This window comes from Bactrocera tryoni, unplaced genomic scaffold, assembly GCF_016617805.1.
Source record: "Bactrocera tryoni isolate S06 unplaced genomic scaffold, CSIRO_BtryS06_freeze2 scaffold_120, whole genome shotgun sequence".
Classification (NCBI taxonomy): domain Eukaryota; kingdom Metazoa; phylum Arthropoda; class Insecta; order Diptera; family Tephritidae; genus Bactrocera; species Bactrocera tryoni.
The window spans coordinates 28,665-55,041 of record NW_024395835.1 but is presented as its reverse complement, the minus strand read 5'-3'; the positions used below and the strand labels follow the sequence as shown (position 1 = coordinate 55,041).

The following is a 26,377-nucleotide window of genomic DNA, read 5'->3' as shown; positions in this document are numbered from 1 at the left end:
AGATGGTATTTATTGAATGAAGTCGGTGCCCAAAATGTCCCAGCGACATTCCTCAAGATTATTTGTGAAATTTTTTATGCAACTACAACTAATAAAGAGCATCGAATCTATCGAGATATTCAATAAATCAAATAAAGCTCACCCTGGCAAAACCCGATGGAGGAGAAAGTGACAAGATGATTCTACCTCGCCTACGTCCATACAGTTTTGGCAAGGCACATCGACAAAATACTTTCCGTATTGAACAGTGCCTAGTCAGGATATCTACCATTGCGGCGCGATTGACTTTGCTAAGCAAAAATATTTTAAAGAAACTCTTGCGGTCAACTCTGAGTCAGAAGGATCTTGCAGTCAAACAAGTTCTGGTTGTTAACCAGCGCTTGCCGAGCTCACTGAAGGTCCATACGTCCAGCGCGAAAATCCAAGAGAATATCGGAAACCCGACTCGCTTCCAATCTGATGAAATCAGGGTAGAGCACCCCTGTCTAGCAAACTCATCAGTTTTGCACTTTCGGGCGGTTCCGCTGTGACCGGGTACCCTTAGAAATATAAAAAATATATATGTATATATATGAGGTTTTTATCGTCCAGCGCGAGGACATCAGAAAATCCACTGGCTTCCAATCGGACGAAATCGGGGTAAGGCCCTGCCTAGGAAGCTCAGTAACTTTGCTGTTTCTGGCCGATATCGAATCACTATATAACTGAACGATCGGAATCAAAGGAGTATAAGGAAAACTTTTTCATATAACGAGATATCTGCACGAAATTTGGCATGAATTATTGTATAAAGCAATGGTGTAATCTCCGAAGAAGTTAGAGTAATATAGCTGCCATCGATCAAAATAAATTTCTTGTGTGGTAACTTTTGTATTTGTGAAGGGTATTCAAGCTCTCAATGCAACCAAAGTTAACATCGTTTCTTGTTTTTTTTTTTCTATGCATTTTCTTTAACGACAAGCTATTGATTACTCTAAAAAATGTGTAAACCCTCACTGATCTGACGCTGTTCTCTGACTGTTCTGCATTGCTATGGACCGTGGAACGCCGCGTCAAACACTTACGTACCTACTACGTCAATATTTTGTAATTTTCCACTATCAGTTTGTGGAAAAACAACGATCATTGATACTACCGCTGTCTGCTCAACATATATGTATATATATATACGCACATACAAACAATCATGAGTCGATCGAGTGAAGGGGTCGTTGATGAAAATGCCTACACTGTAAGAAATTAAAAGACACATTTTATTTCAGCTCTCGTTATATCTAAAAACTATTTATTTACTACTAAAATTTTAAAATCATTTTGTAAAAATTCAAATAAAATAGTTCGTCATAGTTTCACTCATTTCAGTGATCATATTATATTATATTACTTAATCCTCAAGCTGTAGGCATAGAAAGTAAAAATCTCTCAAATTCAAACTTGCAGATAGAGATTTTCAAAGATTTTAGCGTGCGCTCCAATAGCTGTCACACACATACCATAAACCTTTATATGAAAATATATGATACACATGCTTGCCCACTGATAACCTCAAAATTCGAACCGTACTTAAATTATGAACGCTTCAGCAAAATATAGGCATAACATTACCGAATGCTAATTTCTATTTTTGCGCGCTTCATATTTCTCTGTAAGTTTTTCTTGTACTCCCCGGTGCTTATCAGTGGCAAAGTCAAACTGCGAGAGCGAGTTCTTTCGTTCTAATTGAATTGTGCGCATCTTCGATTGGCGTGGTTGGGCTCAGCGATTAGCGCGCAGGCTTTTAAGTACGCCTGAAGCTTGAGTTCGCTTTTAGCGCTGCGACCATATGCTTTGCGTTTACAATATTTAAATTGTAAATACATATTATCTACAGTTTTGGAGAGGCGCCTATATTGCACGAGCCCAATTTTGGTCTCATATTCGCTAATCTCTCCCAAACCGCTGCGGTTGTGTCCTCCAAGAAAATGAAACTATTGATTCCGAAATGATTTTAACAACAACAAATGCATGTAGTTTAATCAAATCTTACGAACTATCAGTTTTAGGCGGAAAACAATTCGCTGATAATAAGCGTTAAGTTCGGCTTTTTACAAATAGAGCGTTTTTTTGTGTTTTGCGTCTACTGAAAACATTCGAAATCCAGCTTTGACGGAGAAAGGTTTAATTTTGAGTAATTCTATTATGACATTAACGGTTTGTGTGCACATGGGAATAACGGAAATTATTTCAACTGTGATAAAATGGAAATTGTGCAAATAGTTATGCGCAAATAATGAAAAAATATTAATAAATAATTGATAATTGATAATAATAATATAAAGCAAGCCAACAAAACATATAAAACAACAACAAATAACTACTTCTACTTAAAAACAAATTTATAATAAATACGTAACCAGATTGTGTAATAAAAACAACTAAAAGTAACTGTGAAAAAAAGGTAAATATTATAGCTGCTGCAGATGAATTAGTTTAAGTTTGTGAGTACACAATAAATAATACAAAAAAAAAACATTTTAAAAGTTAAAAAACGCTACTTCAAATATGGTGTTCTAAAAACTCACGTTCAAAAAAAATATTGTTTTTTTTTCAATAAAAAGGAACTTATTGTTTACAAAAAATAATAATTTATAGTAAAATGTGTATTAAAATGGAACTATATTTCCAAAAAAATAATAAAAAGTGTAAAAAAAAATTAAAAAGAAAATCATAATTCAATAACAAATTTGAAAATAAATTTAAAATTAAAAAATTATCTAAGCATTAAACATTTTAATAAAAAGTTTATTTATTTATAATAAAAAATAAAAAGAATTGTGTAATTAAAATTAAAAAAAAATTAAAGAATATTTACAAAAAAAAAATTATTATATTATTTATATATATTATATATTATTATATGTATTATATACATTTTTAAAAATTTTTATTAAAAATTTAATAAAAAAATATTAAAACAAATTATAATTTAAGAAAAAATTTAAAAATTCTAACAAAAAAATTAAATACATTTAAGTGCAAAATTTAGTAAAATATTTGAAAAAAAAAAATTATTTTTATAATACAATGAAAAAAATTATAAAAATACAAATAATAACAAACACTAGTCCTTAAACGGTTTGTGAAAGATAAAAAAATGTACGTTCCAGTGCCTTTCGAAAAAGTATGCGTTAAAAAAAATAACAAAATTAAATATGAAAAATAAATTTTTTCTTGAATTATTGGCGCCAGCAAAACATAATTTTTATTTTTCTATTAAACATTTTTTTGTGTAAAAATTAAAAGCCTTAAATCAAAGAGCAATTAAAAATAAAGAAAATATAAAAAATTAAAAAAAGTAATAATTTTTACAGAAATTAAAAATTTATAGCAAAAAGCAATTAAAAATATTATAAATAAAGATAATATTAACCCTTAGCCACCTAAGGTCTTTTTAGACACTCTACCACCTAACGTCGGTCAAAGTTAACTTAATTTTAGTGTTTAAAGTATAAATATAATTATAAAACACGCAAAAACCGCACATAACTCTTTTGTACCTTTTATTTATTATTAACAAAAAATTAACCTAAAAGAAGTTTCATACTTCAATAACATTTTTTATTCATTGTTATACGAATTTTGTAAGAAAACGTAGATACTTTTATAAAATGAGATCTAATTAGGAAAAAAATATTCGAACTTAAAATTTTTTCTTTTTTTTATAACTTACAAACATGGACTTCAATAATAAATTGTTTTTGGCGCGATTAACGAAATAATTTTTAATTTAAAACTTGTAATAATTAAACAATTCATATTCAAAAAAAAAAATTAAATCGCTATTAGTGAACTACTAAATAATACTGATAGGACCCTTCCCGAAGGAAGCAAATTCCTATTTTAAAATATGGATAAAAATAAATTTTTTATTATTTTCTGAATAAAAATATTCGCCTAATTAAATAACACTTATAAAACAGTGACTACAAAAACTTTATTATTAATTTTTCCAAAAAAATATACCATTCTTTTATAAAACATATTTGAGCAAAACTATCTATTTTTTAAACAACCGAAAACAAAATTAACATTTTTTCACGAATTATGTGTGCATTAAAATAATCTCAGCTTCTCTAATGTACCACATAAGTTCATTCTACATTTTAAGTGCTATCGTGATACTAATTAATTTATAAGATCATCCATAAAACCAAATTTAGTCAACGGCAATTAAATTTCACGAGTGAATTATTTGAAAAAATGCGTTATCAGGCATTTTGACCTCACATTGATTGAGAATAAATGTGATAGTGATAGCAAATATGTTTACTAAGCAAATAATAAATAATTACATAGTTGTTGTTTGAAAGTTGGCATTTCCGCCAACAGCCGAAAGCTCCATTCGTAATATTAAGGGTATTCACACAAATTCCGAGAGATAGTCACGTGATTTCACGTATCTGCTCACGTGTGCAAGTAACTAAAAAAAACATATCATGGATTCAAATAAAGTATTACCACAGAAAATAAAATGAAGGATATTAGTGATTTCAATCTAGGAAAACTTAGAATGTTGAATCGAACAAGCAACTCGACTAAAACATGTATACTGTTAGTCGATCAGTTATACCACTTGAATGAGTAATTCAAATACTCTATTAAATTCAATACTTCCTCTTAAGAGAATTTTTTGACAAGATAAGATAGCTCGAACATAGTGAAAGCTCAAACAGCGAGAGCTCAAGCAGCAAATCGAAAAAGTCTATTCTCGATTTATACAATTGAAGTGGATTAAAATTTTGCTATAATGCCAAATAGTTTCACACCCCAAGTAGTTGTTAATATTGCTGGCGGATAGAAAAATCTCTAGCACTGATAAGGTCAAACATTTTCGTTTATGTAGCGTCTGTTGTTATGGGGACATTTTATAAATTGTCTATATACCATATTTGTTAATATATTTATACATATTTACATAGCAATGTTTTTTTTTTTTTTCAAAATGAAATTTGAGACATTCAGAACTTTTTGGACTCATTAAAAATTGCTTATCATTTCCACCGGCTTCACTGATAGCAGACATTATAAATCAAGATCAAACAATAAGCGAATTTATTTGCTCAAAAGAACAGTCCAACAGCTCTTTTCTTTTGGTGGTTATTTTTTACTTTAATTTAAAAATGACCTTTTTCTAATTATCAGTACGAAAGTGCCTGTGAGCAAAAAATAGTAAGATGAAATATTTTTCCTACTGGCATCGTCAATTCCGGAAATTGGCTTTAACAACTGTTTCGAGAATTGGAAAAAAATGTTGGCACAAGTGTATTGGGGACAAGGGGGACTACTTTGAGTGGGACGACAAAGATTTTGAATAATAAATTAAGAAAAAAGTCTTACTATTTTTTGCCCATAATCGTATGTATGTTCTGACAGATATACCGACTTCTTCTTTTTCGGTTTTGAGTCTTCGTATATGCGTCGACGTAGTAATATGGTATAAAGAAAATATATTTAACTATCATATGATTTATTATTCATCTTCTTATATGACTTTTTTTTTATTTGGACCACATATTTATTTAATATTTTGACGACATCTCGAAAATAAAATTAATTTTCAACCTATATTAAGAGTGAATGATTTTTATATAAGTGTATATTTTCTATCTTAAGTTGCAAAAAAAACCACAAAATTACTAAAATTATTATTTTCTTCTGTCCAAAAAGGCCGAGTTTGAGAGGATAAATAGTTATGTTATACATATTCTTATTCAAAGGAATGTCCAAAGATCATGGAAAATTAAAATATAATCAAAAAATGTAATTGATCTTAATGGTGCAATTAACGAATTGCTCAACATGCAAATGTGAAGTGTTTTCAGTGAGGAGAGAGAAGCGTCTATTTAGTGAAAGAATTTAGTTCTTGTCAAACGAAGAGAGAAAAAATATTCTGAGCACTTGCTGAATAAAAATTTTTAAGCTGAATTTTATATATTTTAAGAAAAGACACGATTGAGTTCTTAATTGCCTCAGTTAATGGTTTGGTTCGAAAAAACGCTTAATTATGTTACATAAAATATTAATTTCTTTATAATTCATAATTTAAAGATTAGAAGCAATTATTAAGTCATAAACATGTGATTAAGAATAATCTACTAGATATACATATAATAAATAATTACATACGATTGTATAAATATTCTTATAAATGCTTACTTATCATCACTATACATATTGATTCACATTTCAGACCCCTCCAGAGAGTGCCCACTTACAGAATTTAGTTCCTGTAAATAGAGCACATCTAGTGGTCATGGCGTTCGATTTTGTAGCAGGTTGCCTCGGTGGTAAGTACACAAGTATTGTATGTATTTGACATCAAAAAAGGGGTGTACAAATAGGTCTGAATCAAGCAATTAATTGAATCATTAAAAATATAGAGTTATGGGAACGTCTGAATGACTTTTCATCTTAAAAAAGTTATGAAAATATCGGCTGAAACCCATCTAATTCTTAATGATAATAGACTTGGCAACACACCAAACGATCATAACAAGGTGATCGATGTATAAATTACACAATAAGTGAGACATTATTAGCCTCTTAATTAAAATAAACGCCGATCGCTTTGGATATTTTGGATTTAAAATTATAAATATGTTTATGTCATTGACATAAACTTTGGATATTTTGGATTTAAAATTATTAATATGTTTATATCATTGATACAAGCTCCAATGCTTCTTGTTGTATAAATTTAACTGCCTCACCTTTTTCAACACGGAACAAAAGTAAGTTGCCCTACATCCGCGGACTTGAAGCCTTTTGGGAAAGAAATTTGTCTTTCGCAATGAGACTTAGCTTAAAATTCTTACTTGTGCACTTTACGAATAGTGAATACTTTAGTCCAGATGACTTTGTTAGCCGTCTAAATGGCATAGAAAGTGAGTTATTCCCTGGTTTTTATAAGGTATGTGTTCAAAATTAGGCAAGACAGTAGTGAAATCAATAAACTCAAAGATTCTCTTGGGTAGATCACTTGAAGTTCAAGTCATATTATCCATTATCAGGACTCAACCAACTTAAAATCTCAATATATCTGGGCTTTATATACATACTTATATATTGGCTACAAAGTAGAATGAGTCATGGATTTTATAAAACAGTCCTTCAGTTGAAATGACTCTCCCATATCTTTAAACAGATCTGAGCAAAGACAAAAAACGATGAGGATCATTAGCGTTCTTGGTCCTAGTCGAAACAAAATCCAAAATTAAAAAAAGCAACGGAGAAAAAAGGCACAAAACAAAGATTCCCACGAATTCTCCCCGTTCTCTTTTACCATGTATGTATTTTCCGACAAGTTTTAGGCGCGGCCGTTTCATTAGTTATCTATATACGTATTATTTGAAACGTACTCGGGATGATTTCTTCGGGATCAATAAAAAATACGTATTTTTTGTTCCGTGTTTATTTAGTATTAGCTCCCGCTGGTTAACAAAAATGCTACAATCCATTAGAAACCAAGAGTTACAATTCAAGACTGATCTCGTGTTTTTCTTTTCACTACAAATTTGCTTTTTCTATTCTACTTTCCAGGCTGTGCAGGTGTTTTAGTCGGTCATCCATTCGATACAGTTAAAGTTCATCTACAGATGCAGGATGTTAAGAATCCTATATATCGTGGCACCTTTCATTGTATATCGTCGCTAGTTCGTACGGATGGTGTGAAAAGTTTATACCGTGGCATGTCCAGCCCACTGATGGGAATAAGTGTTGTTAATGCCATAGTCTTTGGTGTATACGGCAATGTACAGCGACAGATGGTGGACTCAAATTCATTATATTCACATTTCATAGCTGGTTGCGTGTCGGGCTTTGCGCAGAGTATAGTGTGTTCACCAATGGAATTGGCTAAAACGCGTATGCAATTACAACATATGGATCCAAAAGCTCCTCAATACAAAAGTCCTATTGAATGTATAAGACATATAATACAGACAGATGGGTTTAAAGGTGGTTTTCGTGGTTTGGGAATGACAGCGCTCAGAGATGTACCAGGTGGGTGAATTGTATTTTTAAGTGTTTGTAGTATACAAGCTAACTCTATAAAGATAGTATGATAAGTATTATGTTTCTTCAAAGACGGTAAGGATTAAGTTTCATTAAGTTTGTCGGATATCCCGACCATTTTAATGTTAAATTCGTATTGGGAAATTAGACGATAACAAAAGAATTCAAATTGGGGTTAATATAATATTCCCGAGAAACTATCAGGGAATACCTCCACTAAGCATGGGAAACGTGCGTTAAGCATTTAGGACTACTAACCTTGTTTAGCCGAAGTGTGACAATACAAAGCTTACAGTTTAATGGGTTACACATAATCGAAAAGGATCCGGTTTTTAAGCGGTCAACCTAACGGCATTTCTCGAAACTTATTTCGGAATATTTTTTGCGGCTCCGATAAGAACAAAGTACACTGATAAATAGGCCTAGAAGCGAAATAAGCAAACTCATAGACCAAATCGAGGAGTACTGAAATGTTCGGAAGCCTGCAACGAAAACAAGCAGATCTACATCTGCAACCTTGAAGAAAACTGCGGCGGAAGACGAGAGACATTGCTTAAAATTCTTTTTTGATATCCCGCCCCAGTCATCGTTGGGAGCTAGACGAGCTATCATCAGATCTATAATCAGATCGACTCACCGATGAGATAAGATTTTAATTCGTGAGTTTAGCACCGAGGTCAGATAAAAATACTTGCACAGAAGTCTTAAGATTTCTTCAGAACTGAGAAATATTTGAGAAGATCGTAAATTGTTTAAGGTTATGTCTAAACAGATTGACTCAACATAGATATTAGCTAATAAGTCGTAAGTTTAGCACCAGCCATTCCATTGTTCAAAACTCAAAAACCGTCTGAAGGGATCGTAAGATAGTTTAATGTCAACTTTATTTCATCGCAGCGGCGCAAGCGTGCTAGACAGTTCAACGCGATAAAATTCTCGAAATAATATTATACATTAATATAATATCAACCATCCATAGTTATGTTAAGAAGTGTTATATTAACTATTACTTTTTCTTCTCAAGGTTTCGCCGCCTACTTCGTAAGCTACGAATGGTTTATGTCGTTAAAAGAAAAACCGAGCGTCCCACACGCTCTAACTGCCGGCGGCTTAGCCGGTATCGCTTCATGGCTCGTATCTTACCCCACAGATGTAATTAAGACGCTGTTGCAAGCAGATGGTATGAGTTCAGCGCCCGTGTACAAAGGCGCCTGGGATTGTGCGGTCAGAAATTATAATAAAGATGGACTGCATTTCTTCTTCCGTGGTCTCAATTCAACTATTATACGCGCGTTCCCCGCGAATGCCGCCTGTTTCTATGTGGTCGCTTGCATTTTGGGTCTGACAAAGCGTACAAATTTGGAGATGGAATTACAGACAACCGATCAGTTGGCCATATCGAGGGTACCTATATCGGCGGAGATGCCCTTATCCTATCTGCATCGTTATGACAAAGAGCGCCATGAAGTGCGTGAGAAGCGTTATACGATGGTGAAAATTTTACACAGCCTAGGTGCCTTCAATGAAGCCGTCTGTCATTCGGAAATCGAAGATTTAGCGCATGAATTTTATCCAGAAAATGATAATGATTTTAAATATTATGTTTTCGAAGATGAACGCATAAAAATAAGAGAACTTTGTGGGGATAATGATTGAGAATACCATATAAAGTCCGTTATAGCTGACTAGTTGCATTTATATATATAATACCATATATATGTATGTATGTATGTTTTATTTATATGTATGAATAGTTATTGTACATATATTTATTTATATACAAAAATACGTAGTGCCAAAGCATAAAATCATCTGTAGTTAGGAATTATGTAAATTAATAAATGTGAAATAGTTGAAAATGCCAACGTTTTACGAATGAACGCATTCACGTTTTGAAGTTTTATAAATGAAAAAGGGCAGAAATAAAATATTTTACTATGATAAACAACAAAATCATTTTATTCGTCCTTAAATATAACAGGTTTATATCACAACGGGTGATCCTGATAGAGATACTTTTTTCAATAGCTTTTTTGATAGATCACGCGTGAGTCGTGTCAAGCTGTCATATTCTTTTTGTGGAGTATTGTTTGGCATTTGATCATGGGGAGACTTACGCCTGATTAACTTTTACAAATCGTTCAACTTTATTGGGAAACTGAGCGAACTATTAGCAACGACATCACCCATCTTGAGAACCAGCCATCATTATTGGATAATGTTCGACCGAATAGACCACTTCTTTGTAAAATATGGTCGGACGAAAGCATGCCCAACGATTGGAATTTAAGTGTGCTCTGCCCAATCCATAAAAAAGGAGACCCCACAATCTGCGCCAACTACCGTGGGATTAGCCTCCTCAACATCGCATATAAGGTTCTATCGAGCGTATTGTGTGAAAGGTTAAAGCCCACCGTCAACAAGCTGATTGGACCTTATCAGTGTGGCTTCAGACCTGGAAAATCAACAGCCGACCAGATATTCATCACGCGCCAAATCTTGGAAAAGACCCGTGAAAGGAGAATCGACACACACCACCTCTTCGTCGATTTCAAAGCTGCTTTCGACAGCACGAAAAGGAGCTGCCTTTATGCCGCGATGTCTGAATTTGGTATCCCCGCAAAACTGATACGGCTGTGTAAACTGACGTTGAGCAACACGAAAAGCTCCGTCAGGATCGAGAAGGACCTCTCCGAGCCGTTCGATACCAAACGAGGTTTCAGACAAGGCGACTCCCTATCGTGCGACTAATTCAACCTGCTTCTGGAGAAAATAGTTCGAGCTGCAGAACTAAACAGAGAAGGTACCATCTTCTATAAGAGTGTACAGCTGCTGGCGTATGCCGACGATATTGATATCATCGGCCTCAACACCCGCGCCGTTAGTTCTGCTCTCTCCAGGCTGGACAAGGAAGCACAGAAAATGGGTCAGGTAGTGAACGAGGGCAAAACGAAATATCTCCTGTCATCAAACAAACAGTCGTCGCACTCGCGACTTGGCTCTCACGTCACTGTTGACAGTCATAACTTTGAAGTTGTAGATAATTTCGTCTATTTAGGAACCAGCATTAACACCACCAATAATGTCAGCCTGGAAATCGAACGCAACAGGTGCTACTTCGGACTGAGTAGGCAATTGAAAAGTAAAGTCCTCGCTCGACGAACAAAAGCTAAACTCTATAAATCGCTCATAATTCCCGTCCTGCTATATGGTGCAGAGGCTTGGGCGATGACAGCAACCGATGGGTCGACGTTACGAGTTTTCGAGAGAAAAATTCTGTGAAAGATTTATGGTCCTTTACGCATTGGCCACGGCGAATATCGCATTCGATGGAACGATGAGTTGTATGAGATATATGACGACATTGACATAGTTCAGCGAATTAAAAGGCAGCGGCTACGCTGGCTAGGTCATGTTGTCCGGATGGACGAAAACACTCCAGCTCTGAAAATATTCGACGCAGTACCCGCCGGGGGAAGCAGAGGAAGAGGAAGACCTCCACTCCGTTGGAAGGACCAAGTGGAGAAGGACCTGGCTTCGCTTGGAATATCCAATTGGCGCCACGTAGCGAAAAGAAAAAACGACTGGCGCGCTGTTATTAACTCGGCTATAATCGCGTAAGCGGTGTCTACGCCAATTAAGAAGAAGAAGGAATAGACCACGTCCAGCACGCAGTGAAGAAAATATAGCAGCCGAAGCTGCGAATGTACACGAAAACCGTGGAGAGTCTACTCGGACTAACGTATGAAACGATTTGGGCTCATGAAAAGCTCCAAAATGATTCGATGTTTTCGAGCCAAATTTTGTTCATTGGGTATGTAAGACAGCAAAATTACCGTATTTGGGACGAAAAGCAACCTGAAGAGATTCAAGAGGTACCATTTTATCCAGAAAAAAATGGTTTCGTGTGGTTTGTGGGCCGGTGAAATAATCGATCCATATTTCTTCAAAAATTATGCCGGTGAGAATATAACCGTCAATTGTGACCATTATTGCTCCATAACAACCAACTGCTATATACATTAAATTGAAGCTCATGATCTCGGCGACATTTGGTTTCAACAATACGGCACCACTTCCCACACATTGCATCAATCAATGGATTTTGATTTAGAGAACACATCGGTGAGTAGATAATTTCACGTTTTGGGCCGGTTGATTGGCCACCAAAATCGTGTGATATCGCAACGTTAAACTTTTTCCTGTGATGATACATAAAGTCGAAAGTATATGCAGACAATCCCGCTTGGATTTAGGCCTTGGAGCAAAACATCACGCGTGTCATTCGCCAATTACCAGTAAAAAGGGCGAAGGAGAAATCAAAAATTGGACTCAACGGATAGACCATCTGAGAAGTAGCCGCGGCCAACATTCGAAAGAGATAATTTTCAAAAAATAAATGGCAAAAAATGTTTATTCTTTGAAATCGACAATGAGGTGGTGTGTATCAATCCTTTTTTCACGGGTCTTTTCCAAGATTTGAAGCATTATGAATATATGGTCAGTTATTGATTTTCCATACCTAAAGCCACACTAATAAGGTCCAATCAGTTTGCTGACGGTGAGCTCGATAGAGCCTTATATAAGATGTTGGGAAAGCTTATTCCACGGTAGTTGTGGCGTCTCCATTTTTGTGCATTGGACGGAGTACACTTAAATTCCAATCGTTAGTTTCATGAACTGTGTGCATAATAATATAAAAAACCGATCTTACATCTAGTACAACAAAACCACTGTAGATCAGTGTAGTTAATGTGGTCTACTTCTTCTTATACTTTTTAATGGTGTTATCAATTTGGTATACATATTTCTAACATCGAAAGAGTAAGTCCCAAATAGTTTTACAGGCCACAACGCTTCTAAAAGCAAATTATTTTCCATCCTTTGTTATATAATTCGTCTGGGATACCACTAATCTTCTTTGGAAAACTTCCTTTAGTTACCTATAACCATGAAGAAACGGGTATAAACACGCAAACACTTGGAAACATGCTCAAATCTCTGCGTACGAAAACCACTCAACTCGTCGACTTCGAGCGCTATGGCAACGAGCAACTCGTACTGGGTGCTGTTTATCAAAACAAAATACTTTAAATTGAATTTCCAAAGCAACAAACTGCAATATCAATCGCTTTACAGATACAAACGAGAAAATATATTTTTCAAGAAGCTTACAATTTGTGTGAATTATTAACGCTTAAAAATAAATACAAATATTTTATATAAATCTACACGGAGAGAAAAAAATCCACCGATTGCCAATATGATGAGTGATGAAAATCAAGCCGAAAATGCAGCAAAGCCGGCATCGGGTGTCGATTCTGGACCCGAACCGCGTTCGGAGTCCGAACAGGAGCGCGCAAATGATACGCACTCCGAGTGCGACTTTGCACGCCTACCAGAGCCGCCTAAGCCCGACGAACCGGAGCCAATACGCTTAGCGCTCCTGCCACCGGACCACCCACTCTTGCAGAAATTTCAAGCCAATTTGAAGGACTATCTTTTGCGTACGAAGGAACAACTCAAGAATGAAATCGCCGAGATCAAATATCAATTAAAGTTGAAGGAGGCGGCACGCGAAGAGCAAGGCGCCAAGCTATATGATCTGCAACAGGGTATTAACCGGCAAAATGAACAGTTGGAAGATTATGTGCAGCAGATACAAACGAACATGCAGAAACGTGTGGAAATGGAGAATGAAGTGACGCAACTGAAAGCGGAATACGAACAGCGTTTGCAAACGAAAAAGGAGCAAAAGCAAAAATACAACAAACGCATGGTCGAATTGGAGAATATGAACACGTTGGAGGGACACATACGCAACTGGGCCGATGAGGTGAAGGACGAAGTGAAGAATGCCAAACGTATTGTGCATCGTGATACTCAGTTGCAAAAGCAACTGTCCGAGGACAAAAAGAAATCCGATATGCTCTTTTATCATCTGGATGTGGAGGTGAAACGCAAGGAGCATGAAGTCGAGATAGTGCGCAGCGAGTTGCAGGATATGCGCGATATAACCGATGTGCTAAAGACGAGCATTAATGATGCCAATACTGACTTGGAGGTGCTGCAAACTGAGCACAAGCGCTTAACGCAAGCCTGGAGTGAGGTCATTGTAGCCATACAGCATCGTGACAAAATACTCTATCAAGCGCAACAATCTATGGGGTGAGTTATAAGTTTACATACTATATAGTATACATATGTATAAGATATATAATTTATATGAAGGCTCCAGAATTTTTTCATTAGGCCTGCTGTTGGTAATAAAATAGTAATATGTAGGAATTTGAACCTTCTTAGATATTTTGCCGAACAGGTTCAATGGAATGCGCTCGGTTGACGTTTGAGTCACGTCCTGTTCAGTTGCCCACTAACGCTTCCTTCGCACAGCAGCCCTAGCGTACTGCCAAGTATTGCCCATAATTCTGGCAGAGGTTCCCCTGCTCGTACTAGCGATTCCGCCGCGTACAGTTGCCCTATTACTGGTTGGGGGGGGAAACCGAATATACCCGTGGTAAGGCATGCCTGTCGTAAGAGGCGACTAAGATCCTGGCCACCAGTCCAGAGCTGTATGAAAGCTCAACTGGTTGTAGCTTCGGTTACAAGGTCACACCAAAGACTTTAACCTGCTACCACGGGGAGCAGTAGCCCTTGGAGGTAACTCCAATCTGCTCATTGGGTTTGGCCCTTTGTGGAGATTCGTGTTGGTTGTGATTAAAACCCAAATCGCGGGAAGAACTGACCTTGTCAGTTGAATGTGGAGATGGGCCTTGAACCCTACCAAGGTGGTTAGTGTGTCCATGCCACACTGCCAATTGGTACTGAAAATGCTTAGCATTCTTAAGGCGCTGATCAACGCATTGTTTCGATCCGTTGTGCTTTTGAGCGCCGTGGAGTAAGGCTGTCGTCAGCAGGTACCCACGTAAAACACACCGGATGTTGTCCGTAGTCAGCAGATTTCTTCCGGTTTGCCCCATTTTTTTCTTCCTGGATGTAGCCGACTACACCGATCCTTTTAGTAGACTTCGCGGGAGATGGTTCGATCACTCTGGGTTCTACGCTCCCAGGTATAAATCTACCGATCTCCTTTCACTTCTCGACTTCCTTATTTCTTCTGAACAATTCGTAGTTAAAAAGCTGCCCAATCCAAGCGTTATCCGTCCCCCGAAATGTAGGATAGATATATAATGGTTCCAAGGTTGTCTCTCAACCAAGCGTATAGAGGGCGTCTTTTTAAGCAACACTTATTTCAGAGACTTTCCATGATTCTAACGGGACGGAGGCAGTTGCGACATTAATTCACCAGCTATGTCTGCTGAGTGTCACCCCAGCATACTCAGGAGGTAGAATGTCGTAACCAACAGCTGCTCAATTTTTGGAATCGCTGAAATCGGACCTTTATAGCAACAGCTGCAATAAAAACTGAACGAACAAAATCATGTCCTTGTATAGAAAACTTTTTTTGTGACGAGCTGTACCTGTATTTACGAACTAGAAAATATAACATTTATTTTTTTTGCTTATACTACAGTTTCTTAGTGAAAATGAGCTTTAAAGCAATATGTAATTAAGTACTCTCTATTTTCAGCAAAGAGAAAGAATCTATTACACTAAACACAATGAGTATTGAGTCAATTAAAAAGCAGATAACGAAGGAGACAAAACAAAACGAAAAATTGGAATCTTTCAAATCGCGACTCCTGGCCGATTGTGGAAATCTTAAACGTGAATGTGAGTATAAACAGAATTAGTAGAGACATTAAACTGCAACTGAACCGACTCTAATGTTCGCCCTCAGGTCAAAAGCAAGCGGAGACATTGCTCGGACTGCAAGTGAAACTCGACGAACTGCCGCTTTGGTTGAAACAAAACGAGAAGGATTTAATCGAAGCAAATCGTGAGGGTACCAATTTAGAAACCGAATTGCGCAGAATGCAATGGAAGAGCGATAAACTATATGCCAAGAAATATCAAATGGAAGAGAACATGCTAAAATTGGCGCAAGATCAATTGATCACCGACAAAGCTAGTCAGTATCGCTTGAAACTTTTGCGCGAAGCACAGGAAACACGCAGGGGTACCGAACTAAATTTGGCTGTAGTTCAAAGTCAACTCTCAGACACTTTGTTGGATACGGAGCGTTACCGGGGCATATTAGTGAAATTGAATCAAGATAACGAGGAATTAGAAAAGAAATTACATAGTGTGGATCACAATGCCGAATTGATTGTAGCCGAGATGCATGCGTTGGAAACACAAATCGATATCAAAATGAAAAAGATTGATCGCTTATCAAATCGCCTGGAAGAAATAAATCGCATGGGCGAGGAAGCGGCCAACAGTGTGCAGGCAAAGAAGGTGCTCAAATAGTTAAATTATTAAAAAAAAAATTGATTATGTGAGTTTCTCTGATTGCAGATCAAGATATTGGAGCGTGGCATATTAGCCACCGAACAGCAGATACGAGAGCTCCAGCAATTTTGGTTGATGATGCAGAATCACTATGTTAATCTATCGGAAAAGCGCAATAATCAACTTACTGAAATACAGGTCACCCAAAAACGTAAGTACTGATAGGTTGAAGATAAAATATTGAAAAGTTAATGCTGTGTAAATGTGTTCAAGGTGTTCTTATGTTAAAATCTGGTATTCGGTTGGTTTGTATTTTGTTCAAAATAGTTCAATCAGATCACGAGGTCATCACGTTAGCTGAAACATTATACATATATCAATGTTAACGAATTTTTTCCAACATCCGATACACCAATTTGGAACAGTTATAGTTATGGACTTAAAGAAGTGCTGATCCAGCTCGATATCTAAATAGTTCGGACTACATCCTGCCAAGTTTAGATTGCAATAGTTACTGCCAGGTGGGAATACCCTCTAGACAAGAATGGAGAAGAGTTTTATTAGGGGAGGAAGATACTACATCAATCTTTATCGAAAAATGGAGTGCGCTGTAGGAATGGGGATATCTTCGAAAATCTTGATATCACTCTCTCGCTATCCGTCTACTACACTCAGCTAGAATCTTCCAAGCGGAAGTACTAGGCATAGAAAAGGCCTGTGGAATTATACTGAATAACTACGAGAGGATACAGAAAGCTACCACGTACACAGATAGTCAGGCGGTATTCTAGCCTTGTCGTCAACAAAGACTAATTCCAGATTAGTCAACAAATGTAGTAAGACTTTAAGCTCACTGGCAGGTCACCTTCACTTGTCCATAATTTGGCTTCCCGGTCACGAAAAAGCAGACAAATTGGCCAACTCAGGAGCCTTTCTAGGCTTATCCTAAAAATATGACAAGACCAGAACTAAGGACTTAATACACAGGTTCGGGATAGATATATACATTAGCCATTTAGAGAACATACGTTGAAATGGGCATACCCTATGACAATATTTGCCAGCTGCAAAATCGATCTCAAAATATAGTCGACAATTAGAGCGGCCCTATCTCTCCTTATCTAAAGTTTATTCTTTACTTTGATCTCAGTTTGGAAAACGATTTACTTACACTCATTCATAAAGTTATTTCACAACATTCCCCGTATTATGTCGTACAAAATTGACTTTCATTGCAAAATATATCACTGAGGGTTCGTGTCCTGCAGCGGAAGCAAATTGGGTATCTGTGGCAATCTGCCTCGTCTCGACGGTCTCGAAATTGAGTTCAAAGTAGGTAGCAATAGAATTCGGATTCCAACAAAAGCATTGGTTCACATACACAGACAGATTTCCTCAATATCAACTTTTAATTGTAGACAGGAAACTCCTAATCGTTAAACTTGAAGAGAATCTTCTTTCCTATTTAATCGTTTCCTCAAAAAAAAACTTGTATTGTGATTTTTATTAAATATTTCAGAGCTCAGTATAATTAAGCAGAAATCGCTGAAAATCGATGTAGATCTTGAAAAGCAGGAAGAGGCCACAAAAGAACTCGAACACGACATACAAATCTATTTGACTAAAGTAGAACTCTTAAATAAAAAAATGTGTAATGCGCGCCAACAGCACGACAACGAGGAAAACGAATGCCAGATGGAGCACAATGAACTAGTACTCAAGTTGAAGGTAAGTCACTAGGAGTCATACTCAAACCGATATAATAAAGGACAAGTTTTACGGATTCTTCTTTAAAACGCTTTCAGGATCACGAAATGAATGTTTTAAATATGGAGGCCGAAATTGATGAGCTGCAGGACGAAATCGATCATTACAAAGACTTGGTGCTGGACAAACATCGCGAATCATTGTCGTGGGAAACCAAATATAAGCTAATCGAAGAGACGCTACGTTGGCGCAAAGACGAAACAAGTCTCACAAGTGAAATCGGCAATATGAAATCGGAGATACATCGCATGAAGATACGATTTCAGCATTTGGCGCGCGCACAAGAGAAGCTCGCACAAGATTTGCAACACGGTGTGGCACATCGTGAACATATCTATATAGCTGCGTCGGCAAAGAAGCTCGCCGAGGTAAAAGCGCAGCGCATCAAGACTGGCATTTCGTCACAACAAAAAGTTATCGACTTACGTAATCGCTTGAAGAAAATTCAAAATGAGATTAGCGTTATTAGCGATGAACAACTCGTAAAGGTCACACGTGATAACGAACGTATCCGTGCCGATCTAACGCGTTTGTATGAAGACATTGAGCGCGAGAAGGCTCTTGATGAGGAACTACGTCAGAAGATTGACGATAGCCTTTTGTTGAAACATTACAATTTAGAACGCATCGTACGTAAACAGAATCGCGCGAAATCGTATCGACGCTTAGGCTTGGGCACGTCTTCCCCTAAGATACGCTCTGAAACCACATTGAATCAACTGGTACAAAAGCAAATGGAAATAAATGATAATCTACTCGAGGTGGTACAAATTTTGAATATAGAGTTTCCAGAAAAGAAAAAATTCTTCGCCAAAGTCACACAAGTTCTTCGTGATTAAGTGTGTTACGTCAAGTTAGCCAGGGGCTAGGTTTCAATATATTTGTTTGCATTTTTATATGAATTTTTGGCACATTTGTATTCAATATGATTTGGAAATATATTTTGGTCATTATGATTTCTAAAAAATTAACTGAATAGTTTTAACTTTAGAATAAATTACGAGTATGTTATAGAAATATTTAGCATGAGCATGGAGAGCAACGGATAAGGTTTTCATGACGAACGGATCTGTTATTAAATCTAAACATTCTTTGAGGATTATCTCTTTCGAATGTTGGCCGCGGTTACGTCTCAGATGGTCCATCCGTTGAGTTCAATATTCGACTACTCGTTCGAGCATTTTGAATGGTAACTGGCGAATGACACGCTTGTTTTGTTGTTGTTTGAGTGTGATATCACACGATCTTGGTAGCCAATCGACCGGCTCAAAAAGTGAAATTATCTGCTCACCGAAGTGTTCTCTCAATCAAAATCCATTGATTGATGCAATGTGTGGAAAGTGGCGCCGACTTGTTGAAACCAAATGTCCCCGAAATCACGAGCTTAAATTTCGAGCATCAAATAATCGATTATCATGGCGCGATGGCCGGCACCATTTTTGAAGAAATATGGCCCAATGACCATACCACCGGCCCACAAACCACTCCAATCCATTGTTTTTTCTGAATGAAATGGCAGCTCTTGAACCTTTGCAGGTTGCTCTTCGTACCAAATGCGGCAATTTTGCTTATTTACTCACCCATTGAGCAAAATTTGACTCGAAAACGTCGGATCTTCTTGGAACTTTTCAATAGCCTTTAGAGCGAAGCGAATGTCGAGCGGCTTCTTGCATATTTTATACGCTTTCAACCTAAGATTTCGACGAAAAATGCGCCAAGTCGTTCTATACGTCAGTCCGAGTTGCTACGAACGCCACCGAATCTCCACTATCTTTGTGTACACTCTGAGCTAAGGCTGCTATATTTTTTCATTGCGTTCTGGACGTGGTCTATTAGGTCGAATGTTATCCGTGGACGTGGTCTATTAGGTCAAATATTATCCAATAGTGAATGCTGGGTCTCAAGATGGGTGATGCTGTTGCGCTAAGTACGCTCAGTAGGTCGATAAAGTTGACCATAAGTTGAGAAGTTGAGCGAAGTACGCGAAACGCATTCTCTACAGAACGTGAATTGTTGTAATAAAGTTGAACGATTTGTAAACGTACATCGGGCGTAAGTCTTTCCATGATGAAATGTCACACAATACATTGTCTAGAAGGGCCATTGCCACAACATTTGTATAATCAAGTAGTGCTTATTCTGCGAGTACGAATTTTGGAAGTTAATTTTCGATTTACATCTAGTCCAAGATATAATTTGTATCTTTAAAAACAAAAACGGCCGGACAGTCCCCAAATGTGTGTTTCGACTTCTCAGTATTAATCTTTATTTTCCACTACCTAAGCGATTTCAGCATACGTAGCTATTTGAAAGCCACTGACAACAGGAAGATCAGCAGTTACTATTGTGGAAAGATCCGAGAACACTGTCCTGTGGGACACCAGCATGTATACTGTATTATAGCATGGTAGTCTCTCCATACATTTAAACATAAGTGTCGCTTGTTTATGATAAGAGCAAAAATTAAGCAGGAAACGGTAGAGAACGAGAGTAAGACGAAATATCTGTCATCAAACAAACAGTTGATAGTCATAACTCCAAAGTCGTAGAAAATTTCGCTTATCTTGGAACCAGTATCAACACCACCAACAATGTCAGCCTCGAAATCCAACGCAGAACAACTCTTATCAACAGGTGGTACAAGGACGAAGACAACATCTGATGAGTCGACGTTGCCAGTTTTCGAGAGAAAAGTTCTGCGAAAGATTTATTTGCGCGTTGGCCACGGCGAATGTCGTATTCGATGGAACGATGAGTTGTATGAGATATACCATGACATTGACATAGTTCAGCGAATTAAAAAACAGCGGCTACGCTGGTTAGCTCATGTTGTCCGAATAGACGAAAACACTCCAGCTCTGAAAGTATTCGACGCAGTACCCGCCGGGGGAAGCAGAGGAAGAGGAAGACCTACACTCCGTTGGAAGGACCAAGTGGAGAAGAAGCTGGCTTCGCTTGGAATATCCAATTGGCGCCACGTAGCGAAAAGAAGAAACGACTGGCGCGCTGTCGTTAACTCGGTTATAATCGCGTAAGCGGAGTCTACGCCAATAAAGAAGAAGTTGTAAACTACCATTTGCAGCTTTACATGGCGCATACCTGTTGCTTGCTGCCAATAACTTTCACTGCACGCTCTTCTTCGTGCGGAGCAGCTCCTTTATAATGTGGAACCCAGCTCATTGCCTAACCTAAACCTTTATGCCGCAGAGGCACAGATGCAAGCAAGCCGTTGCAACTTCGATAATTGAAGATCTATCGAAATCTGCGATGCTTTCGATGACCAGGCAATTAACAAACGCTGAAGTTCGGCTTGCAACATACCTGCATACCTTGAGCCTTTTTATAGCTTTATACTGATTTGTGAACTCGGCAGTTTTCTGCAAAATTTTTTGGATTTTATTTTCTGCGGCCACAATAGATTTCCACAGCGCTCAATCGCAATCCCGCAGCTCTTGGTTGTATGAAGACAAATAAAACCAACAACAACATTGAAAAATTAAGTACATATAATATACACATGTGATATATTTTACCATTTTAATAGTATTAATACATATAATTTCCTTAGTTCTTCAACCATTTTCGTTTGCTATACATATACATTATTTCTCCTCTACTCTCTCTTTCTCTCTCTCGTTTTCCCTTTCGCTCTCGCTCGCTAACTTACGTGATAACGCATCGACGCGTGGCCCTTTAAAATATCCACGAAAATACAAATCAAATGTAAAAAATGTAAAAATTAAAAAAAAAATAAAATAAACTTTATCTTAGCTAGGTGTTTAACTTTAAGCATATAAACATAATATATGTACTTGTATGTATGTAGGTAAAACAGCTAACTGGATGTATGTATATAATTAAAATACTTTTTTTTTATATTTTATATTTGTATGTATGTATGTTTTAAAAGGTCTCACAATTAATTATGCTGGTTGTTGTTTTTTTCTTTTTCAAAAAATATTTTATTGATTAAGTAATTACTGCTTGATAAAATTTTCTTGCAATGCTTTCAAAAAAGTACAAAAAACATTCTTAGTATAAATCATAATTAATATAACAAAAAATTAACTAAGTGTGCGCGTTTGTATAAAATATTAACTTACATGCGATTGTAACTAAGCAACTTAATTTGAATTTTATTTTATTTTTCTTTTATCTATATTTATATAACATAATGGCATAAAAAATGTTGTTGCTTTCACTACTTGGTAATGTCAAGTGTTGGCGCTTGCGGACAGGTAGGTAATTTCAACGGCATAATTGCAGGCAAATCAAGGCGCATTGCAGTGGCAGCAGCACAGGGTGGCAATAATTATTCTTTTTTTTACTTTTTCCTTTGAGTTTTTTTTTTAATAAGTTCTTTTTTCAGTTATTTTTTTAATATTAATATCTTTTTAAAATTATTATTTTATTAATATCTTTTAAAATTATTATTTTTTATAATATATATTAAATATAATTATTTTTTATTATATTTTATTTAAGTTTTTATACAAGTACAAAGTCAAAATAGTGTGTTTGTTCTAAAATTTCGACACTTATTTTCTTTATTTATTATTTTTTAATTTAATATTGATTTTATTATTTTTATAATTTTTTTGTATTTTTATATTTTATTTTAATATTTTTTATTGAATTTTATTAATATATTTTTTCATTATTATTATATTTTATTTATTTTTATTATAATTTTTTGAACTTTTATAACTATTTTTTATATTTTTATTTTTATTAATTCTTTTTTTTTATATACGTATGTATATATGTATATGTATTAATATTTCATATTTTATTTTATTTTTAGTTTTTTAAATGTCAAAATAGTTCTTTTGTTTCAAAATTTCGACACACTATTAAAGTAAAATCAAAATTCATTGCAACAACTGTTGCTGCCACCTATTCATAACACGCTTTGTTGCAATTAAACCATTTTTTACACAAATAATATTTTCACAAATAATATTTTCACAAATAAAAAAAGTGCGCTTAAGTGAAATATAGTAAAGAAAAATTAATAAATTTAGTTAAAAACTCTTGCATAACCAGAAAACGGTAAACTAGCAAATTATATATCGACACATACATGCTGTATTACAAAATAACTGCAGTTTATCGCCTTGCGGTTCATTCATTTAACACAATAATTAAAATTTCTGACACTACATTTTTTTCTGACAATAAAGGGCCAGCGTGTATGTTTGCTACAACAATTGCTTATGAATTTATATAATATTTCTTTACAATTAAATTTGGCCAACTGGTTTTGAGCTGCGAGCATGGCTTGCAATATTTTTGAGACGTTGTTTTTTTTTTTGTTTTTCAACAAATAACAAACAAAATTTGCTGTATGCGAGTTTGCTGTGACTTTTTATAAATAAAAAAATAAATTAAAACTCGAATTGGCATCAAAATACGCATGCGTATTGGGGATGCTTGAGCAAAACTATTGGCACTTTGTGTTGAAAATGCTAACTTTGGCGTATGGCAATAATTTTTACCGCATATAACAGTCAGCAAATGCTATACAACAAATTTCGCCCGTTATTTAGTACAGTGCGCAAGTGTGTTGCTGTGGCGAAGTTGCATTCACAGTCCTGTGGAAATGCGTTACACACATGTGACATTAAGAAAATAACTGTGTGTGTGTTTGGCGTATTTTATATGCACTTTGCGGAGTACTTTACGCGCATGCGTGTTTTTTTCACATTCGCACTTTTTTTGTTGCACTTCGCCGCAGCAAGCACTTCACGTTTTGGCATTTCAAAAAGCACTTGCTGCTGGTTCACTATAATTTTCTTAAATACTTTACACTAACCTGCGCGCTCGTCTTAACTGCAACAATTACCCGAAAAATTTCTTAGTTACACTTGAACTTCTTATTATATCGTTCTTCTTCTTTGTTATCAACACTCTCAACTTGCATAATTTTTGTTTTTTGTGCGGTCTTAAAGGCTATATCATTAGATTTAAACCATTTTATATATTTGTTTTTATTATTTATATATATGTATATATATATAATATGTATATATAGTCATAATAATTATTACATATGCATTATGTACCTATGTTTATATGCAGCTAATAATTAAGTATTATTAATCTATGTATGTATATATGTAACTTCAATTTGTGTGTGTTTTGTTTTGTTTTTATATTAACTTTATTTTATTTTAGCCCATACCACGCCTACCTCGCTTCATTCGCTCGATTTTACTTCACTTTACTTGTTTATTATATTACAAAACAGTTATAGTACTTTTGTTTTATATATATGATGCAACACACCGCTCGGTGACCGCCAAGGCAGCATTATTACTCACTTTCACAAATTTTAATGTTATGAACTATATTTTTTTTAGTTTTAACAGTCTAGTGACAACTATTTACAGACATATGTTTATACTGCAATTAAGAATGGTTTTGGCTGAAATTTCATACGCTCACGATAAAAAGAGAAATAAAATAATTTAATTTTGGACTAACAGTCACAGTTACGCTATAATATGAAGAGATGGACAGACAGAGATATTAATAATAATAAAATGTCAGCATGGCATAACCTAAATTGTCAGCTGCAGCTGGAGTTTAGTACTACATTTCACTTGACACGCCTCTTACTGATTCACAAATGATACGTATAGTGCTTAATACTCTTAAAAAACGAAAATTTGTCATTAAACTTTGCTATGGCAGAATGTATTTGATTGTCAGACGGGCTTTATAATCCCCTATAAGCTATATGCATTATTTTATATTGATTAATTGAGCTAAAACGGTTTTTAGAGACTTATGAAAATCAAAAAAACAATAGCAGTACGCAAATAGTTTAATTAGCAATTTGCTTGAAGACAATTAAGCACAATTAAGCTAATAATTTTATATAAAAAATATAAAAATCTTACAAAAAAATTTAAAAAATAAATTAAAATTAATTTAAAATAAAATAAAAAAATAAATAAAAAAATAAATAAAAAAATTATAAAAAAATAAATAAAAAAAATAATAAAAATATAAAAAATAAAATATATGTACATACATATATAAGAAACCAAAAAAATAAAATAAAAAAATATAAAAATATATAAAAATAAAAATAAATAAATAAATTTAAAAAAATAATTAATTAATTTAAAACATTTTATTTTTAATTTTCATTCCGGTATTTAGTATTGAAAAAAAACAATAAAATTTTAACCCCAAAACAGGACTAAAAATTAAAAACGTTTTTTTTTAATTATACATAAATACCAAATTGAAAAAATAAAATTTTAATCCCCAACTGTATCCTGATCTACAATTTGGTTATCTTTTGAAAAAGTTTTTTTCTATTAAATTTCAACTAGTTCAACACTTTTTGCCTTATTTATATTTAACTGCTCTTAAATAAAGAGTTTCAGTTTGTTTGGGATTAAAACTTTCAATTTTAAATTTTTATTATTAAATTATAAATTAAATCTTCTATCTAATTTTAAAATTAAAATTTTTAAACCAAAAAACAGGATGAAAAATTTTAAATTAGTTTTTAACCTTAAAATCTTGGACTAAAAATTAGATTTTTAATTTTAACCCCAAATGTGAATTAAATATTGAAAATTTATTTCTTATTCAAAATTTTCAGTTTTTCAGTGGGATTAAACTTTGAGAATTTGTTTGTTATTCCAAATTTTTATGATTAAAAAGTTCGTAATTATACTTTAAATTAAAAAAAAAATATTATTAAATTAATAAACAAAATGTTCAATTTTTATTTCTTAATAAAAAATTAAAAATTGGTGTTTTATTGCGAACTTTTTAATTTATTAAATTAATAAATAAACTTTATTTTTTAATTATGATGAAAAAAAGTAAATTTATTTTCTTTATTTAATAATAAAATTTAAAATTGGAAGTTTATATACGAATTTTTTAAGTGAAAAATTGTATTTTTTAAACTAATTTTGAATTAAAAGTTAGATATTAAATTTTTGATCCTAAAATCGGAATTAATATTTTAATTTTTAAAATTAAAACTGAAAAAAAATAAAATTGAAAATTTAATAATCAAATTGAAAATTTAAATTTTAGTAATTTTTTAAATAAAAAATTGGCAACCCTAAAACTGACACTGACTCTGCGTTTTACTTTTCGCATTCCGCACAGCGGTAAATCGCCAACTTTACGAAAATGTTTAGAAAACTCTAAAATTTAATTTTACAAAATG

At 34.7% G+C, this 26,377-nt stretch overlaps 2 protein-coding genes across 2 annotated transcripts; both read left to right on the top strand.

Moving 5' to 3' along the window:
- Positions 1 to 6,228: 6,228 nt before the first annotated feature.
- Positions 6,229 to 9,932, top strand: LOC120780016 (mitochondrial basic amino acids transporter). Its single transcript, XM_040112301.1, has 3 exons — positions 6,229 to 6,326; positions 7,579 to 8,040; positions 9,077 to 9,932. The coding sequence occupies exons 1-3, from the start codon at positions 6,293 to 6,295 to the stop codon at positions 9,706 to 9,708; spliced, it is 1,128 nt and encodes a 375-aa protein (XP_039968235.1). The 5' UTR covers positions 6,229 to 6,292; the 3' UTR covers positions 9,709 to 9,932.
- Positions 9,933 to 12,994: 3,062 nt separating this feature from the next.
- Positions 12,995 to 19,098, top strand: LOC120780020 (coiled-coil domain-containing protein 40). Its single transcript, XM_040112303.1, has 6 exons — positions 12,995 to 14,220; positions 15,644 to 15,786; positions 15,854 to 16,413; positions 16,474 to 16,618; positions 17,927 to 18,135; positions 18,213 to 19,098. Exons 1-6 carry the CDS (start codon positions 13,316 to 13,318, stop codon positions 19,011 to 19,013), a joined length of 2,763 nt encoding a protein of 920 aa, XP_039968237.1. The 5' UTR covers positions 12,995 to 13,315; the 3' UTR covers positions 19,014 to 19,098.
- The last annotated feature ends 7,279 nt before the right edge of the window (positions 19,099 to 26,377 follow it).

What these genes read in the sequence shown, in the direction of transcription:
- LOC120780020 (XM_040112303.1), top strand. Translation starts at nt 13,316, where the DNA reads ATGATGAGTGATGAAAATCAAGCCGAAAATGCAGCAAAGCCGGCATCG. An exon ending in TGGAAATCTTAAACGTGAAT is followed by an intron (nt 15,787 to 15,853) that starts GTGAGTATAAAC and finishes GTTCGCCCTCAG; the next exon opens with GTCAAAAGCAAGCGGAGACA. An exon ending in AACTAGTACTCAAGTTGAAG is followed by an intron (nt 18,136 to 18,212) that starts GTAAGTCACTAG and finishes AAACGCTTTCAG; the next exon opens with GATCACGAAATGAATGTTTT.
- LOC120780016 (XM_040112301.1), top strand. Translation starts at nt 6,293, where the DNA reads ATGGCGTTCGATTTTGTAGCAGGTTGCCTCGGTG. An exon ending in TGTAGCAGGTTGCCTCGGTG is followed by an intron (nt 6,327 to 7,578) that starts GTAAGTACACAA and finishes TCTACTTTCCAG; the next exon opens with GCTGTGCAGGTGTTTTAGTC. An exon ending in AGCGCTCAGAGATGTACCAG is followed by an intron (nt 8,041 to 9,076) that starts GTGGGTGAATTG and finishes TTTCTTCTCAAG; the next exon opens with GTTTCGCCGCCTACTTCGTA.